The 18,920-nt window shown below is 43.8% G+C and overlaps 1 protein-coding gene across 1 annotated transcript; it reads left to right on the forward strand.

Annotated features, from left to right (window-relative positions):
• The first annotated feature begins 11,865 nt into the window (after nt 1-11,865).
• On the forward strand, nt 11,866-16,562 carry LOC100491339 (chemokine-like receptor 1). Its single transcript, XM_031906345.1, has 2 exons — nt 11,866-12,004; nt 14,690-16,562. Exon 2 carries the CDS (start codon nt 14,698-14,700, stop codon nt 15,778-15,780), a length of 1,083 nt encoding a protein of 360 aa, XP_031762205.1. The 5' UTR covers nt 11,866-12,004; nt 14,690-14,697; the 3' UTR covers nt 15,781-16,562.
• Nucleotides 16,563-18,920: the final 2,358 nt, after the last annotated feature.

Consider the following 18,920-nt stretch of genomic DNA (forward strand, 5'->3'; position numbering starts at 1 on the left):
CTGGACAGTGAGTGCGGGACACTTGTGAAAGGAGATGTGGTCTTACCATGTGGTAACCATCTACAGCTTCCCAGTGCACACAAGGCCCTTGCAGAAAGTTTCATCATCATCAGTAGTGGATATTGGCTGCTTGTGTAAAAGTTGTACAGTAAATGTAGAAAAGGGCTGATACATTGACTAGTGCTTTTGCCAATTAGATTGAACCTTCTGCTTTGGCACTTTGGTACCTGCAGTTTAAGCCCCCACCATTTATTCATTATATAAGATTGAAGAGCACTGAAGGCTACATGTATAGTATTTTTCAGTTGGAAAATGACTTCCAAATGGCTTCTGGGACAGTTCTTTTAGGGGGATGTATAGAACTGTATGAGTTGCTCTTGATAGATATACAGTATGTGTGTCTTGCAACTTGAATCAAACTGCACATGTTATATTGGCTTAAATAGGTAGATACCTATAAACTAGGTGGAGTCAGATTAAAATATTCACTGTGGTGCTAAACTCCTTTTTACTTGGGTGTCAAACTCGTATTTATTGGGGTGACAAACTCCTAGTCATTGGGGTGCCAAACTTCTATTTACTGGGATGCCAAACTCCTATTCACTGGGGTGCCAAACTGCTATTTATTGGGGTGCCAAACTCCTATTTATTGGGGTGCCAAACTCCTATTTACTGGGGTGCCAAACTCCTATTCACTTGGGTGCCAAACTCCTATTTACTGGGGTGCCAAACTCCTATTCACTGGGGTGCCAAACTCCTATTCACTGGGGTGCCAAACTGCTATTTATTGGGGTGACAAACTCCTATTTACTGGGGTGACAAACTCCTATTCACTGGGGTGCCAAACTCCTATTTATTGGGGTGACAAACTCCTATTTACTGGGGTGCCAAACTCCTATTCACTTGGGTGCCAAACGCCTATTGACTGGGGTGCCAAACTCCTACTCACTGGGGTGCCAAACTCCTATTTACTGGGGTGCCAAACTCCTATTCACTGGGTACCAAACTCCTATTCACTGGGTGCCAAACTCCTATTTACTGGGGTGCCAAACTCCTATTCACTGGGTACCAAACTCCTATTCACTGGGTGCCAAACTCCTTTTCACTGGGGTGCCAAACTCCTATTCACTGGGTGCCAAACTTCTATTCACTGGGGTGCCAAACTGCTATTTATTGGGGTGTCAAACTCCTATTCACTGGGTGTCAAACTCCTATTCACTGGGGTGCCAAACTCCTATTCACTGGGGTGCCAAACTCCTATTCACTGGGGTACCAAACTCCTATTCACTGGGTGCCAAACTCCTATTCACTGGGGTGCCAAACTCCTATCCACTGGGTGCCAAACTCCTATTCACTGGGGTACCAAACTCCTATTCACTGGGTGCCAAACTCCTATTCACTGGGGTGCCAAACTCCTATTCACTGGGTGCCAAACTCCTATTTACTGGGGTGCCAAACTCCTATTTACTGGGGTGCCAAACTCCTATTCACTGGGTGCCAAACTCCTATTTACTGGGGTTCCAAACTCCTATTCACTGGGTGCCAAACTCCTATTTACTGGGGTGTCAAACTCCTATTTACTGGGGTGCCAAACTCCTATTCACTGGGTGCCAAACTTCTATTCACTTGGGTGCCAAACTCCTATTCACTGGGTGCCAAACTCCTATTCACTAGGTGCCAAACTTCTATTCACTGGGGTGCCAAACTGCTAATTACTGGGGTGCCAAACTCCTATTCACTAGGTGCCAAACTTCTATTCACTGGGGTGCCAAACTGCTATTCACTGGGTGCCAAACTCCTATTTACTGGGTACCAAACTCCTATTCACTGGGTGCCAAACTCCTATTCACTGGGTGCCAAACTTCTATTCACTGGGTGCCAAACTCCTATTCACTGGGTGCCAAACTCCTATTCACTGGGTGCCAAACTCCTATTTACTGGGGTGCCAAACTCCTATTCACTGGGTGCCAAACTCCTATTCACTGGGTGCCAAACTCCTATTTACTGGGGTGCCAAACTCCTATTCACTGGGATGCCAAACTCCTATTTACTGGGGTGTCAAACTCCTATTTACTGGGGTGCCAAACTCCTATTCACTGGGTGCCAAACTTCTATTCACTGGGGTGCCAAACTCCTATCCACTGGGTGCCAAACTCCTATTCACTAGGTGCCAAATTTCTATTCACTGGGGTGCCAAACTGCTAATTACTGGGGTGCCAAACTCCTATTCACTAGGTGCCAAACTTCTATTCACTGGGGTGCCAAACTGCTATTCACTGGGTGCCAAACTCCTATTTACTGGGTACCAAACTCCTATTCACTGGGTGCCAAACTCCTATTCACTGGGTGCCAAACTCCTATTTACTGGGGTGCCAAACTCCTATTCACTGGGTGCCAAACTCCTATTCACTGGGTGCCAAACTCCTATTTACTGGGGTGCCAAACTCCTATTCACTGGGATGCCAAACTCCTATTTACTGGGGTGTCAAACTCCTATTTACTGGGGTGCCAAACTCCTATTCACTGGGTGCCAAACTTCTATTCACTGGGGTGCCAAACTCCTATCCACTGGGTGCCAAACTCCTATTCACTAGGTGCCAAATTTCTATTCACTGGGGTGCCAAACTGCTAATTACTGGGGTGCCAAACTCCTATTCACTAGGTGCCAAACTTCTATTCACTGGGGTGCCAAACTGCTATTCACTGGGTGCCAAACTCCTATTTACTGGGTACCAAACTCCTATTCACTGGGTGCCAAACTCCTATTCACTGGGGTTTCAAACTCCTATTCACTGGGTGCCAAACTTCTATTCACTGGGTGCCAAACTCCTATTCACTGGGTGCCAAACTCCTATTTACTGGGTGCCAAACTCCTATTTACTGGGTGCCAAACTCCTATTTACTGGGTGCCAAACTCCTATTCACTGGGTGCCAAACTCCTATTTACTGGGGTGCCAAACTCCTATTCACTGGGTGCCAAACTCCTATTCACTGGGTGCCAAACTCCTATTTACTGGGGTGCCAAACTCCTATTTACTGGAGCCAATCAAATGATTGCTCATTCTGCACCTTGAGCCATTCAGCATGTTTGCCCTTGGGCAGTTTGCCACAACCTTGGCTCTCACCCAACATGTTCTATAACAGACATAGCCACAAACTTGAGTTATTGAGCTCGGCACATTTATTTTAAGACTTGAATTTGCAGAAGTGGCAGATTATTTGTGGGTTGGTTTGGGAAGGCAAAGTGGTTTGCTGAGCTTTTTATTTGTTAATATTGTTCTGTATTTTTATTGCTTGTGTGCAGCATTCAGTTCATTCTATGCTAAGGGTATTGGCTTCCTAGAAAGCAAATGGTACATTCCAGCATTAAGGAGACGGCAGTGAGAGAAAGTTCAACTGAGCTACAAATCCCAGAATAATGTAACATATAATGAAGGGTGAGGCATGCTGGGAGCTGTAGTCCAGCAACATCAGGGCTGTATTCTTAAAGCAATATTGCACAATAAAACTTTCCCCCAAATCCCCATCAAAATACAAGAAATCCCCCAATGAGAATCCCAGCTGATGTGAGTAAATCCGGCTCCCTGTTCTCTGTTCCTGCAATTGGAGTTGGGAGCAATAAGCACAGTTTCCCAGCACTGAACAAGTCTGTCCCTTTATCCCCATGTCTGATTCCTGTGCCATATAATGACGGGAAAATGCCATCATTATCTCTATATGTAAGGTAACAGGGAGATGCCTGACACAGTGCTGGGAATCAGCATTCTCATTGGTCACTTCTCTTGCACTTATAATGAGATGGTTGCTCAGTAGAATTCTCAGTGGGGAATTTTATTGCATCTATAATTAGGTTTTTCGACAACTTCTATAGCAACACTAGGGGGCGCAGTGGGACAGCGTTATGGTTGGGTTTACATCCCCTTTAAAACTGCGTTTGCATGTGGCTCTATTGGGACAATAGGTCTGTTCATAAATGAGAATTCTACTGATCAAAAGATTTATTATAAATGCAAACACATTGACCAATAAGAATGCTGATTAAAAGCTTAATGACAGGCATCTCCCTGTTATCTTTTTTTCTGAATTTTTATTTTTTATATTCTTTATTTTAGTTATTTCCATGGAATGGGGTAGAGAAATAAGAAAAAGGGAAGGGGAAATGATTCACATAGGCATTGCTCTTTATTCATCCTTACTTTATATTTTGACCTCAAATAGTCATAACAGTTATGTCTTCCCATTGGGCAGTACGGTTTTTTAGCATTTTAATGCAGCTGGTGGTTGTGGGGATTTGGGGGAAAGTTTTATTGGGCAATATTGCTTTCAGAATACAACCCTGATGTTACTGAACTACAGCTCCCAGCATGCCTCACCCTTCATTATATGTTACATTATTCTGGGATTTGTAGTCCAGCAACAGCTGAGTAAATTTTGGTTGAGCAGCGCTGTGCAGCAGGGTTTAGTGTCCCTTTAATGAAGGGGTGATTTCTGTTTGGAGTGCAGAGACCTGTGACTGCTCCTGTGAATATGGTGCCCCCTATACGGCCAGACTGGGGTAAGAAGAACTGTCTGAATGTGCACTAAGGGGCTTTCCCCCCAGCCAATATAAAAGATGCATTTAGTGGAGACCAGGCCTTGATATTCTGATAAATGCCAGACAGGCTGCTGTAAGCTTCCATTGCCCATTGCCCAATGCCACATACTGGGCATGTATTTGCCCATTACTATGCTTGAAATGCCAGGGCTATCTCTGGGTCTCAATTCAGTCTTGATTGAGGCTTAGGATAATTCATATTCATGAGCTGCCCTTCCTCAGTCCCCCCAAAACGTTTTCCTCCTAGCTGAGTTTTTTCAGATTTATGGAAATAAAGGAACAATCCCCAGCTCCCCATAAGTATTTTTTTCTCTCGAAAATGTTCTCCAACTTGAGCAGCTGAAACCCATTATATCCAGTGGGTCAGTGAGTCCATTGATCAGTGGGTCAGTTAGTCAGTGGGTCAGTAAGTCCATTGATCAGTTAGTCAGTGGGTCAGTAAATCCATTGGTCAGTGAGTCCATTGATCAGTTAGTAAGTGGGTCAGTGAGTCCATTGATCAGTGGGTCAGTGAGTCCATTGATCAGTGGGTCAGTGAGTCCATTGATCAGTGGGTCAGTGGGTCAGTGAGTCCATTGATCAGTGGGTCAGTTGGTCAGTGGATCAGTGAGTCCATTGATCAGTGGGTCAGTGGGTCAGTGAGTCCATTGATCAGTTAGTAAGTGGGTCAGTGAGTCCATTGATCAGTGGGTCAGTGGGTCAGTGAGTCCATTGATCAGTGGATCAGTGGGTCAGTGAGTCCATTGATCAGTGGGTCAGTGAGTCCATTGATCAGTGGGTCAGTTGGTCAGTGGATCAGTGAGTCCATTGATCAGTGGGTCAGTGAGTCCATTGATCAGTGGGTCAGTGGGTCAGTGAGTCCATTGATCAGTGGGTCAGTTGGTCAGTGGATCAGTGAGTCCATTGATCAGTGGGTCAGTGGGTCAGTGAGTCCATTGATCAGTGGGTCAGTTGGTCAGTGAGTCCATTGATCAGTGGGTCAGTGAGTCCATTGATCATTGGGTCCATTGGTCAGTGGGTCAGTGAGTCCATTGATCAGTGGGTCAGTTGGTCAGTGAGTCCATTGATCAGTGGGTCAGTTGGTCAGTGGGTCAGTGAGTCCATTGATCAGTGGGTCAGTTGGTCAGTTGGTCAGTGGGTCAGTGAGTCCATTGATCATTGGGTCCATTGGTCAGTGGGTCAGTGAGTCCATTGATCAGTGGGTCAGTTGGTCAGTGAGTCCATTGATCAGTGGGTCAGTTGGTCAGTGGGTCAGTGAGTCCGTTGGTCAGTGGGTCAGTGAGTCCATTGATCAGTGGGTCAGTTAGTCAGTGGGTCCATTGATCAGTGGGTCAGTTGGTCAGTGAGTCCATTGATCAGTGGGTCAGTTGGTCAGTAGGTCAGTGAGTCCATTGATCAGTGGGTCAGTGGGTCAGTGAGTCCATTGATCAGTGGGTCAGTTGGTCAGTGGGTCAGTGAGTCCATTGATCAGTGGGTCAGTTGGTCAGTGGGTCAGTGAGTCCATTGATCAGTGGGTCAGTTAGTCAGTGGGTCAGTAAGTCCATTTATCAGTGGGTCAGTTAGTCAGTGGGTCAGTGAGTCCATTGATCAGTGGGTCAGTTAGTCAGTGGGTCAGTGAGTCCATTGATCAGTGGGTCAGTTGGTCAGTGAGTTCATTGATCAGTTGGTCAGTGGGTCAGTGAGTCCATTGATCAGTGGGTCAGTGGGTCAGTTGGTCAGTGGGTCAGTGAGTCCATTGATCAGTGGGTCAGTGGGTCAGTGAGTCCATTGATCAGTGGGTCAGTTGGTCAGTGGGTCAGTGAGTCCATTGATCAGTGGGTCAGTGAGTCCATTGATCAGTGGGTCAGTGGGTCAGTGAGTCCATTGATCAGTGGGTCAGTTGGTCAGTAGGTCAGTGAGTCCATTGATCAGTGGGTCAGTGGGTCAGTGAGTCCATTGATCAGTGGGTCAGTTGGTCAGTGGGTCAGTGAGTCCATTGATCAGTGGGTCAGTTGGTCAGTGGGTCAGTGAGTCCATTGATCAGTGGGTCAGTTAGTCAGTGGGTCAGTTAGTCAGTGGGTCAGTAAGTCCATTTATCAGTGGGTCAGTTAGTCAGTGGGTCAGTGAGTCCATTGATCAGTGGGTCAGTGGGTCAGTTAGTCAGTGGGTCAGTAAGTCCATTTATCAGTGGGTCAGTTAGTCAGTGGGTCAGTGAGTCCATTGATCAGTGGGTCAGTTAGTCAGTGGGTCAGTGAGTCCATTGATCAGTAGGTCGGTGGGTCAGAGGGCAGTGTTGAGCACTTTTTCTAACAATCTTTTGAAGTTGTTAGAAACGACTGGTAAATAAAGGAATTTTCTTTCCCCTGACCTTTGATAAATCCGCTCCTATGTGTAAATACGTAAAGAGGGCATTTTCAGTTCTTCTTTTCAAGATTCAGGATGAACAGCTCTGCCCAACCTGCCGTTAGTAAATCCCATATATTATGCAATATCGCCCAGGCTTTGAAACATCTGACTCTCCCCACAATGAGAAGGCCGGTACCACATGACTGTCACACAGGCCGTCATTCACCATTGCTCCAAATAGCTCCCCATTGCTCCGGCCGGGTGGTAAGGAAGTGAAATATTGTGAATCTGTGGGCGCAATGAAATAAGGTTTAATGAAGAACAAATTGCTCAATATGGAAGTATAAAATGTCAATTATATGTCTGCCTCCAACAGCCCACAGATTTCTGATCAGCAAGTGCAAAAACATGGTGACTTGCACCCTTCCCTGCCAGTAATAAATGACTTAATAGGGGTATAGATTAAGGGAGGAGGGGGTTATTCTTCCCCTTTACAGAGCCCTGGTAAGGCCCCATCTAGAATATGCTGTTCAGTTTTGGTCTCCAGTGCTCAAACGGGACATTATTGAGTTAGAGAGGGTCCAGAGAAGGGCAACTAAGCTGGTAAAGGGTATGGAAAGTCTCAGTTATGGGGAAAGACTGGCCAAGTTGGGTCTGTTTACACTGGAGAAGAGGCGCTTAAGGGGTGACATGATAACTATGTATAAATATATAAGGGGATCATATAATAACCTCTCTAATGTTTTATTTACCAGTAGGTCCTTCCAACAGTAATAATAAAACAGTACCTGTACTTGATCCCAACTAAGATATAATTACCCCTTATTGGGGGCAGAACAGCCCTATTGGGTTTATTTAATAGTTAAATGATTCCCTTTTCTCTGTAATAATAAAACAGTACCTGTACTTGATCCCAACTAAGATATAATTACCCCTTATTGGGGGCAGAACAGCCCTATTGGGTTTATTTAATGGTTAAATGATTCCCTTTTCTCTGTAATAATAAAACAGTACCTGTACTTGATCCCAACTAAGATATAATTACCCCTTATTGGGGGCAGAACAGCCCTATTGGGTTTATTTCATGGTTAAATGATTCCCTTTTCTCTGTAATAATAAAACAGTACCTGTACTTGATCCCAACTAAGATATAATTACCCCTTATTGGGGCAGAACAGCCCTATTGGGTTTATTTCATGGTTAAATGATTCCCTTTTCTCTGTAATAATAAAACAGTACCTGTACTTGATCCCAACTAAGATATAATTACCCCTTATTGGGGCAGAACAGCCCTATTGGGTTTATTTCATGGTTAAATGATTCCCTTTTCTCTGTAATAATAAAACAGTACCTGTACTTGATCCCAACTAAGATATAATTACCCCTTATTGGGGCAGAACAGCCCTATTGGGTTTATTTCATGGTTAAATGATTCCCTTTTCTCTGTAATAATAAAACAGTACCTGTACTTGATCCCAACTAAGATATAATTACCCCTTATTGGGGGCAGAACAGCCCTATTGGGTTTATTTAATGGTTAAATGATTCCCTTTTCTCTGTAATAATAAAACAGTACCTGTACTTGATCCCAACTAAGATATAATTACCCCTTATTGGGGCAGAACAGCCCTATTGGGTTTATTTAATGGTTAAATGATTCCCTTTTCTCTGTAATAATAAAACAGTACCTGTACTTGATCCCAACTAAGATATAAATAATCCTTATTGGATGCAAAACAATCCTATTTGGTTTAATTAATGTCTTATTAATTTTTTAGTAGAGTTAAGGTATGGAGATCCAAATTACGGAAAGACCCCTTATCCGGAATACCCTTGGTCCCGAGCATTCTGGATAATGGGTCTTATACCTGTATCGTTATCCTTTATATGAGATAATGGAGGTCTCAACAAATGCTGTATCACATAGAGGGGTAAGAAGCCGTTTTGCTTGACTTACCCAGGATTTTACAGACGTTGTCCTGCAGCAGAAAAGGGAAGGATGAGGGGTTGCGAAAGGAAACCTTTGATAACTGCAATGTGTGTGTGTCAAACAGAGACCAATGAGGAACGTGCCCTGCCGTGGGGCTTACAAGCAGCAGATTCTCAAAGAATGGGAGAAATGGCCACAGGTTTTACTTTACACTGTGTGATGATATAGGTAAGAGAAGTAGGAAACTACCTGCAGAGAATAGGGGTATGGCCCGGCTCCTTTGGTGGCACCTCGGCACAGCACGGGCAGGCACTGGCCAACCTGACCTGAACATTCATATCGTTATATTATATACATTTACATAATATATTATAGTTTATAAAGCAAGATTTTAATCAATTCTGAGCAAATCATAAGAGGGAAAAAGACTACCCATCATAATGGCAAAGACATGTCTTTTTCAAAATCAGTTAATAGAGCTACTCCAGCAGAATCCTGCATTGTAATCTGTTTTACATGGCCATATTCTTCATTTTCCAGGGTGCCACAGCCATGCGACCTGTGCTCTGATAAACTTCAGTCACACTTTACTGCTGCGCTGCAAGTTGGAGTGATATCATCCCCTCACCCCCAGCAACCGATCAGCAGAACAATGGGAAGGGAGCAAGATAGCAGCTCCCAGTAGGTATCAGAATAGCACTCAATAGTAAGAAATCCAAGTCCGGCTTGGGACTCCTCTAGTTACATGGGAGTAGGAGAAACAATAGGTTAGCTGAAAGCAATTCTAATGTGTAGCGCTGGCTCCTTCTGAAAGCTCAGACTCAGGCACACTTTACTGCTGCGCTGCAAGTTGGAGTGATATCCCCCCCTCACCCCCAGCAGCCAATCAGCAGAACAATGGGAAGGGAGCAAGATAGCAGCTCCCAGTAGGTATCAGAATAGCACTCAATAGTAAGAAATCCAAGTCCGGCTTGGGACTCCTCCAGTTACATGGGAGTAGGAGAAACAATAGGTTAGCTGAAAGCAGTTCTAATGTGTAGCGCTGGCTGAAAGCTCAGACTCAGGCACAATGCACTGAGATGGCGCCTACACACCAATATTACAGCTACAAATACATTTGTTGGTTCAAGATTAACTTTTTAAATTTCAGAGTGATTATTTTCTATGTAAACAGTGTAATTTAGAAATAAAAAGCCCATAAAAATCATGACAGTGTCTCTTTAATATTTGCACTTTGGAGCCTGTATGGGACTGTGTGACTCTCAATTTAAGAAGGATCATCTTGTTGTAATTGTAGTAAAGAACAATATCATGGATTTGGCAATATTATTCATGGGCTGTCTCTTCTGCCTACAGACATTATTCTCCCTTCACTACATTCTCTCCGGGCCACTTTTTTCCTGTCCAAATTATTATTTTCAATAAAATATTATTATTTAACAATGCAGGAACATTACAGGAACAAGCTCTTTCCTGCCATTGCATCTCTATAGTGAATAGAGTCCTTTCATGAACTTCTACATCAGAAAGGTTTGGAATCTCGGGGGATTTTTTTGGTTAGATTTAAGTAAAGACAAAAAACATATGGTATTACGTTACAATGAATATAATAGGCTCTTTGAATCTGAAAGACATCTGTACAGATAATGTCTTACGGTGGCCATACACGGCCAGATTTCACCTGACGATTTGGGTTCTTCAGACCGATTTGGTAACTTATTTTCCCGTATATGGGCACCCAAGAAGGGCCTACCCGACCGATATTTGGTCTAAAATTGGCCAGATCTCGATAGATTTTCCTGTTGAATCGGGGGTTGCAACTGCTCATTGATGGAGTTCTTGGTCCATATGGCCCTAGGACCTCACCAAGTGAGCGGATCTTACCATGTATGGCACATTTACTCATTAAAACAAGCTAATTAGGGAGCAGTAGAGGAAAAACACCTTAGGGAAGGTGGTAAGGACAGGGCTGGCTTGTACCACTGATGTGGGGGTCTGCACCTCACACCAGATCTCTATGCAGGACAAGGTACAGAGTGGGGCAGACTAACAGGAGAAGCTAAATGGGCACCAAGGGGCACGGCCTTTTGATGCTCATATTTTCTCCCAGTAATTCTAAATAACCCCAAGAGTGTTGAAGTGTTTGTGTGCGTACACACAAGTTTCATTTTGTGGCTTAAGTTAATTTCAGCTTCAATAATCTTCCAGATGAATGGAAGACTGGAAAATAAGGGATTCTCCTCCAATATAACTAGAAGTTCTAAAGGGTTGAAGGACATCTAGTCTGCATTATTCAATTTACTGTGCTGGGATCTTCTGCAATGGTCTGTTCTGCTGTTTCCCAAATTGTTTCAGGGTTTCCTCCCCCAAATGGATTGTTTTTCAACTGGGTACCGAGCAACAGACCTACAACTAGGTCCCAGCTGGTCATCCAGATCCACAAGGATAAATGGACTGTAAAAACAGAGAGGTGATTGGTGGCTCCTGGCTTCCAACAAGTCAATAGCAATAAATCATATTTCCGTGTATACACATAAGTATTTTTATTCTTGTGTTGAGCTTGAACTTTAATCCCCTGGCTGATTCTTATCGTTCAATTCTTTTCTACACAATGGAGAAATTGTTGAAAATGAATCTTATAGTTTGGAAAGCCCAGGCTCTGGGGTATTGCTGAAGGAGGGCCAAAGAGTTGTGAAAGCAAATATATAAACACAAACGATTCCTTCATTGCCTGTTGCACTGCCCTGTTGCTCGCCCCATCTCCATGCCCCCATAATACTTCTTGTGTCTGAAAAGAACTGATAATTATGTGCAAAGCTGGGTAATTAGGAATTGGATCTATTATCCGGAATGCTTGGAACCCAGGGGTTTCCTGTTTCGCTATTTCCATGTTTGTTTGAAAGCAGTAAGGAATGTACTAACTTATTACTGGAAATTGGACTAGGTCAGCATCTGATCTGCCTAAGTGTCACTTCATGCTGTGGTTCCTGCTTCTAATACTTCCTTAAATGCCGAGAGCGAGCACTTACTGGCTGACTTACTGGCTGACATCACTCTGAGTAATGATATAAAGCAGCGAAGCCCAGAGGGAGCCAAGCCACAGAGATAGGAGGGGAAGCAAAGGAACGACCCAACCTGCCAGGATAATTAACCACGTAAGTGTCATATCTGCACACTCACCAACCCACTCACACATACAGTATATTCACAGTGAGGGGCACAACACACACACAGGCACAACTCACTCAAGAGGTAGAACTCACACATACATTCTGGGACACTAACATTACCATTCCATTCTATTGTCACCTATCAGGTTAACACTAAGGGGGCCCCATCTGAGGACTGTGGGGAGGAGTAATGGCAAATGTTGATATAATTTTGATGAAATTACTCTCTGTTGTTATGTCCATGTAGTTTGATATATTGGCATATAATATTTCCTGTACAGTGTCCCTTTTATGATATCTATGCATGATTTCATTGTGTCCCTTGTACCCTATCCCTGTTGACCCTCCAGCATCTTCATCCTTCTCCATGCTGCCTTCTGAATGTGCCACTAATACCTCCTGTGTGATCCTATTACTCCCCGCTCTCCTCCCTGTTTGTTCTAGATTCCTTTCTCCTCCTTCCTTCGTCCATTGTTCACCAACCTGTCAAACTCCTACCTCCATCCTGTCTCCTTCCTCCATCATCCACCCTAACCCTAGCTTAGAGTTTGGGAGACTTTTAGGGTAAAGAGGGAGGTGGACTGATAGGGCATACAAGGAGACTGACAGTTTATAGAGGAAGGAGGATAAAGGAAGTCTGAGCAGGTATGTAGGACCCCTGTTGCCTCACAACTGAGGCAGATAACTGGGTGGCAGCAGAATGGATCCTAGTTTGTGCAGATGTTTTGTGTAAAATCACAAATAGAGTTAGTTGGCAGGCACATCCGGATATCAAGGAACAAAAAAGTTGTCAGGAAGCAGCGTTGTAAAATAAGAACTCACATAGTTTATTTATCCATACATAAAAAGCAAAATAGATAGTTTTACGCGTTTCGTACCAAAGGGTAAGGCTATCTATTTTTGCTTTTTAGTGCCTGCCAACTAACTCTATTTGTGATTTTACTATTGGCTCCCTAAGCTGAAGGTCTGGGGCATGAGCACCCGGACCCACCTAGACGAAGGGTAAGATTCTCATTTGAAAATAAGTTCTAACTGTGACCCATAAGTGTGATTTCTCCATATGTTTTGTGTGGATTTGGTCTAAAAGTCAACAACGGACATGAAAGCTGCATGCAGGAGATGCAAATTGCTGGAAGATGTCCTACAATGAACCTGGTAGGACTAGTATGTGTCTGGTCTGGTGTATGCAGTATTGGAACACTGAGCAGCTGCTGATGGGGGCCAGAGAAGTTGGGTGGAGATGGAGCAATGGAGGATACAAAGGGAGAAAGGCTTGCTTTAGAAACATTGGGAAGTAGGAGATGAAAGGACAGGGTGCAAGGCCCTTAGGGGCTTCATGCCAACTGATTTGCCAGTTGTAGTGGAGATGTTGGGGAGCATCTCTGGCTGTAGAACACAAGGGGGTTGTAGTATTAGGAAGCAAGACAATGGCAGTTAAATGATTAGAAACCTAGATAGGGCACTCTATAGCCAGCACCCTACATGTATTTGTCTGTAAGGTGAGGCCCATAGTAGAACACATGGATAAATTATTGGGAGGGGCAAGAGAAAGGCCAAGAGTCAAGGTGTAAAGTGATAACCCCATATGTAATAAAAAGGCACTAAGTTTGCCCAGGTGCAGTAACCCATAGCAACCAATAAGGTGTTTGCTTTTGGACAGGTGATGGGTAAATGCTACCTGCTTATTGCTTGCTATACGTTGCTGCACCTGTGCAACTTTGTGTGTTTTTATTACATAACCCCCATAAAGTAGAATAAAGTACAATTATCCATGGTTACATAAAAAACTGCTGCGGACTGCACTGATTTGTATGGAGCCAAGTATAAAGCGTCTAAATTGATCAGCAGCAAATGGGTGAGGTGGAACCAACAGAGTGCATATAGGCTAGTTTATTATTCTGATGTGGGGAGGGATAGTTCCCAGCATGTCAGAGCTCTAAACCTGCCATAAACATGGTGATAAGCCTCATATATTGTGAAGGGGACTCTGTGCCATACAGATAGGGTGGCCACCTTGCCAGTGTATTACTGGCCCAACCAGTAAAAATTACACTTATTGCCCAGGGTGGAAAGAAAATAGAAAGACCAGGATTTATTCCATAGAATGTGGAAACCCTACAGACATATCCTTTGCATAGGCCACAGGGGCCAAACAAATTTTTAAAATGATAGCCTTCTTCAGGGGTCTCTAAGCCTGTCTTAATGTCTATTACACCACCCTTTCCTGCAAAACTCCAGCCATGACTTATTTAAATAGGGCTCACAGGAGTAATGCATTGGAAAAACATGAACCTTTCTATTCAACTGTAATAATAAGAACCCAACTGAATGCTCACTTTATGGCATGACGCTAAACCCCACCTAGTGACACCATATATTTACTATCAATGACAAAATCTTATATGGGCATAGAGATGGATCCCCGTTAAATGTTGGGATGCTTCAGCTGGACTGATTTATGTTCCAATAATTATCTTTGGCTGACAGTTGCAAGTGCCATTTTCATCAAAAGTAGCACAAAGTTGGCTTTTGGGATTAGAGTTGGCTATAACTTATTCACCCTTCCCTGGGCTCTTTAGTTTCATCCCATATTGATATATGGTTATTGATTTGGTTATAAGAGTAACAGAAGAATGTACTGACTGCTTCATGTCTGTTTTTTTTATGTAGATATCAAAATGGACAACGTCACATATCCAACATCCATGTTTTCTGACACGACCCCTACTGCAATGTCTCACTATGATGATGATGAATATCAAGAAGACCAAGAAACCCGTCTCATCAAAAAAATTATGCACATCTCCTCCATGTTGGTTTATTCCGTGGCCTTCTTACTCGGGACTACCGGGAATGGCCTTGTCATCTGGATTGCAGGCTTCAAGATGAAGAAGACGGTCAATATTATATGGTTTGTTAATCTGGCCATTGCTGATTTCATCTTCACCCTTTTCCTTCCGCTCAGCGTGGCCTACATTGCCCTTGATTTCCACTGGCCCTTTGGCACGTTTATGTGCAAGTTGAACAGTAGCATTGCATTCATCAACTTGTTTGCCAGCGTCTTCCTACTCACCGTCATTAGTGTTGACCGTTGCATCTCAGTGGTGTTTCCAGTCTGGTCTCAGAACCACAGGACCCCCCGTCTGGCCTCCTTTGTGGCTCTGGCTGTGTGGTTCTTTGCCCTGTGTTTCAGTTTGCCTTATTTTATTTTTAGGGACACATTTCGGCACCGTGACTTCGTCCTTTGCTACAATAACTTTGGTTATGATAAGGATAATACCTTTACTGATCTGGGAATACAAAGAATCAAGGCCACAGTGATAATAAGATTCCTTGTAGGATTTCTGATTCCTTTCTCAGTCATTATCTTCTGTTACACGGTGATTGCACTAAAACTCCAAAGGAATCGCATGGCCACATCTTCCAAGCCTTTCAAAATTATCATAGCCGTGCTGATTTCGTTCTTTGTCTGCTGGTTTCCCTACCACGTCTTCTCGTTCCTGGAAATGACTGAATACACCAACCCCAATGCCAATTACGGAACAGTGTTGCTTATTGGAACACCCATCACCTCCAGTTTGGCGTTTCTCAACAGCTGTGTCAACCCTTTCCTGTATGTCTTCATGGGCAGAGACTTCAAGAATAAGTTCATGACTTCTATACAGTCTGTTTTCGAGAAGGCCTTCAGCGAGGACTCGCTCCATACAGACACCAAGCAAACGAAGTCAACAAAGTCAGTGTCCGAATCGAACCTGGTCTGAGATCAAGAAGGAATTTATAAAGTATTATAAAGTGTTATATGGGGATACCCTTCCTCATGAAAGTACTGTTGTTGTTTCCAAAGAGATACACCACTAAATTAGCACCGCCATGTCCATATAACTTTGTGAACCCAATGTATGTGACATTTTATATGGTAACAGGGTTTTCTTGCCAATGCTCTACTTTGTGTTTCTTCCACTATCTTTCTTAATCTAAAAAGGCCCCTTCATTCTATATTTGGTGTAAACTATATAATTTCCATATCATGAAAATCAAAGGCCTTTCATTATATGATAAAGCCAAGACTGGTCTTAGACAAACACTATATATAAAAGGGCTCATTTATGATGTGGAAAGCAGGGTGCAAAGTGCACAAAAACAGACGCAATTCCATTTTTTTTGCACTTTGCTCCCTGTCTTCCGGCCTATATGGATTGGCGCGGGTCTTGGTGATACTTTTTATAGCACAGAGACCTGTTGGGTGCTTTTTCAGCCCTTAGGGCAGGGGCACGAATGGCGGATGAGCCACTTTTCTTAGCTTTATACTGAGAAAAGCAGATGAGCTCCTATCCGCAGTACTGGGCAGCGCCACAGACAGTTACTGGGCCACCCTGTGTGCAGCTACACTGAGCGGATTTTGGCCCACAAATGCACGCTTTCCTCTATTTCCATCACGTGTGCCCCTACCCTTCTGATAAATGGCCCCTGAAAGTGTCAACATTCTGTAAATACTGTAAATAATGAGCTAATTACAAATTACAAGTAAATCTGATTGATATAAGCGCAGTTGTCTTCTTTTGCTTTTTTTTGGCATGGGTATATTCCTAAGTAACTACAGGTACTGTAGGGTCGGACTGGGCCACCGGGACACCGGGAAAATACCCGGAGGGCCCCAGCGGCCCAGATCTGACCCTATTGCTGCTTCATCTGGCCTCCGATGTCCTCCCCTGACGCGTTTCACATATGCGCGTTCAGGGGAGGACGTGGGATGCACGGGACGCTACTGGAGGAGGCACCTTGGGGTGTGCGAGGCCCCAGGAGTGATAGCCCTGGTGGGCCCTGCACCCCCCAGTCTGACCCTGCAGTACTGTATATCCTGCCTATCGCATCTGAGTGTGATGAAGTACCTAGAGCATAGGAACTGGCCTTGGACTGGCCCACCAGGATACCAGGAAAACTCCCAGTGGGCCCCGTTGTCAGTGGGGTCCCAACTTCTCACCCAACCATTTTGGGTTGTTTGCCTATATCTTTCTCATTCATCTTTTCTGTAGAAAAAGAAATGGAGTGAAGGCTTGATTATAGTAGGTAAAGAGAAGAGACTAATAGAATAAAAAATTGGTATAAGGAGAAGAGGACAAGTATGGAGAGCGTGGGCTTATGGGCTAAGGTTTTCTGTTGGGCCCCTGGCATCCCAGTCCAACAATAGTTTTTTAAAAGGATCCTGTGCTCACAAACCCATTCTTTACACCTGTGGTCCCATAGCTCTCTGGCCCCCTTCTACAGGAGATGGCTACATAGATCTACATGGATTTGTAGATAGTACCTTCAACTTGGTGGCCTAAAGGTGCACAGTGACACCTCCTATTGAAGTTTATTTTTCAGTTTTGATGATACTAAGCACGGAGGGTCATGAAACTTGACTGAGCTCCAGGTCCAGGAAGAATTTGATCTAAGGACTAGTGCTTTAGTTAAATGGAAATAAGTTGCCCTAAAATATTGGGGGGTGGGGTCAGAATGGTGAATTGAACCCCATAGACACTAAAAAATGGCCATTTTTGGATTCCATTCTGTCTGTACTTTCTGTACTTTCTGCTTCCCCTAAATCAGCAAACTGACTCCATTTTAGACTTCACGCTCAGCCAAGATATTGCATACAGGATAGTTGAGAAACAGGACAGGCCCATTTTAACATTACTAACATAAGAAATGAGTTCATTGCATCATGCAGCAACTCCACAACAAAACACTGAAGCGACATTGTAGGTGCCATATTACTCCAGTGCAACAGCCCATAGCAACCAATCATATATTTTCTTTTATGATTCTATCTGCAATAAAGTGACCAAAGCTAACTGATCTTTGGCTGCCATTGGTTAAATAGAGTCATTAATGTTATAAGAATTCCCCAGCAGAGTTACATGGGGTTTGATGACATTTTATGAGATTCCTGCTATGGATAACAAGCTGGGACTTGCAGTTCACCAACCAATAGAGCTCCACAGACTTTAGTGATCAGTTGATGAATATCAGTAGGATAAAGGGCATATGCCAGGTGCTTCCATTAAGCTCACTGTTCAGGTCCAGGTAAATCACCAGCTATGGCTGGGCCAGAATTACAAATTTACAGTATAATCTGTAATACCCTACAAATTCCTCCCTTCCCTGACCCTCTCCGCTAAAGGATTAGTGCTTATAAGTATAGACCCGCCTATACCCTGCCCATTTACCTGCCTACTCTGCCCAATTCCTCCTCTTACTCTGTCCATTTCCTCATTCCGGTGACATCATTGCCCCACCCCATGTTATTGTCCCGCCCCCTATTCCGTCCCCCACTCAAAGGCCACTATTACAAAAAAAGTCCCCTCCAACCCTATCATGCCAAATAAATCCCCCGCCATGCTTCAGTATAGGTGCCCCGAGATCTTTTGTTGCATATGGAAACTACAATAATAAAAATAACAATATAAAAAGCCAAACTGCTCAAGTTTCTGGTTAGTGGGTCTTAATTTTTCAGTTTTGTAGCAGGAATTCTGTTATAAATAATGTTGCATTGTGGGGGAAAAATGAAATTTGAGTCTAAACAATGGAACATTACACACTGCTGATAAATGTCCCTCATACATATACTTGTAGGGATGGAACAAAAGTTCATCTTTTTATCTTTCCCAAGATGTGAGATAGGGGGTGACCCTTGCCCTGTGGGAGGGAGGTGATATTATGGGATATCCCTGTCTCTGGCTGATAAATGTGCGGAATCACCATGTGCTTGGCTTTAGGTGAGGGGCAGGCAGAGGTGCTGGGAGTTCTGACGCTACTCTGGGCCTCACTTTCTGGGTTATACTGGGGTACCAGGATCCTATGAATGAGGGATTACTCCCTAGGGGAGTGAGCAGGCAGGGTTAGTGAGCCAGGGCAGCTT

Source organism: Xenopus tropicalis, chromosome 7, assembly GCF_000004195.4.
Source record: "Xenopus tropicalis strain Nigerian chromosome 7, UCB_Xtro_10.0, whole genome shotgun sequence".
NCBI classification, from domain to species: Eukaryota; Metazoa; Chordata; class Amphibia; order Anura; family Pipidae; genus Xenopus; species Xenopus tropicalis.

Coding starts and splice junctions, on each gene's coding strand:
- LOC100491339 (XM_031906345.1), top strand. CDS start 14,698: ATGGACAACGTCACATATCCAACATCCATGTTTTCTGACACGACCCCT.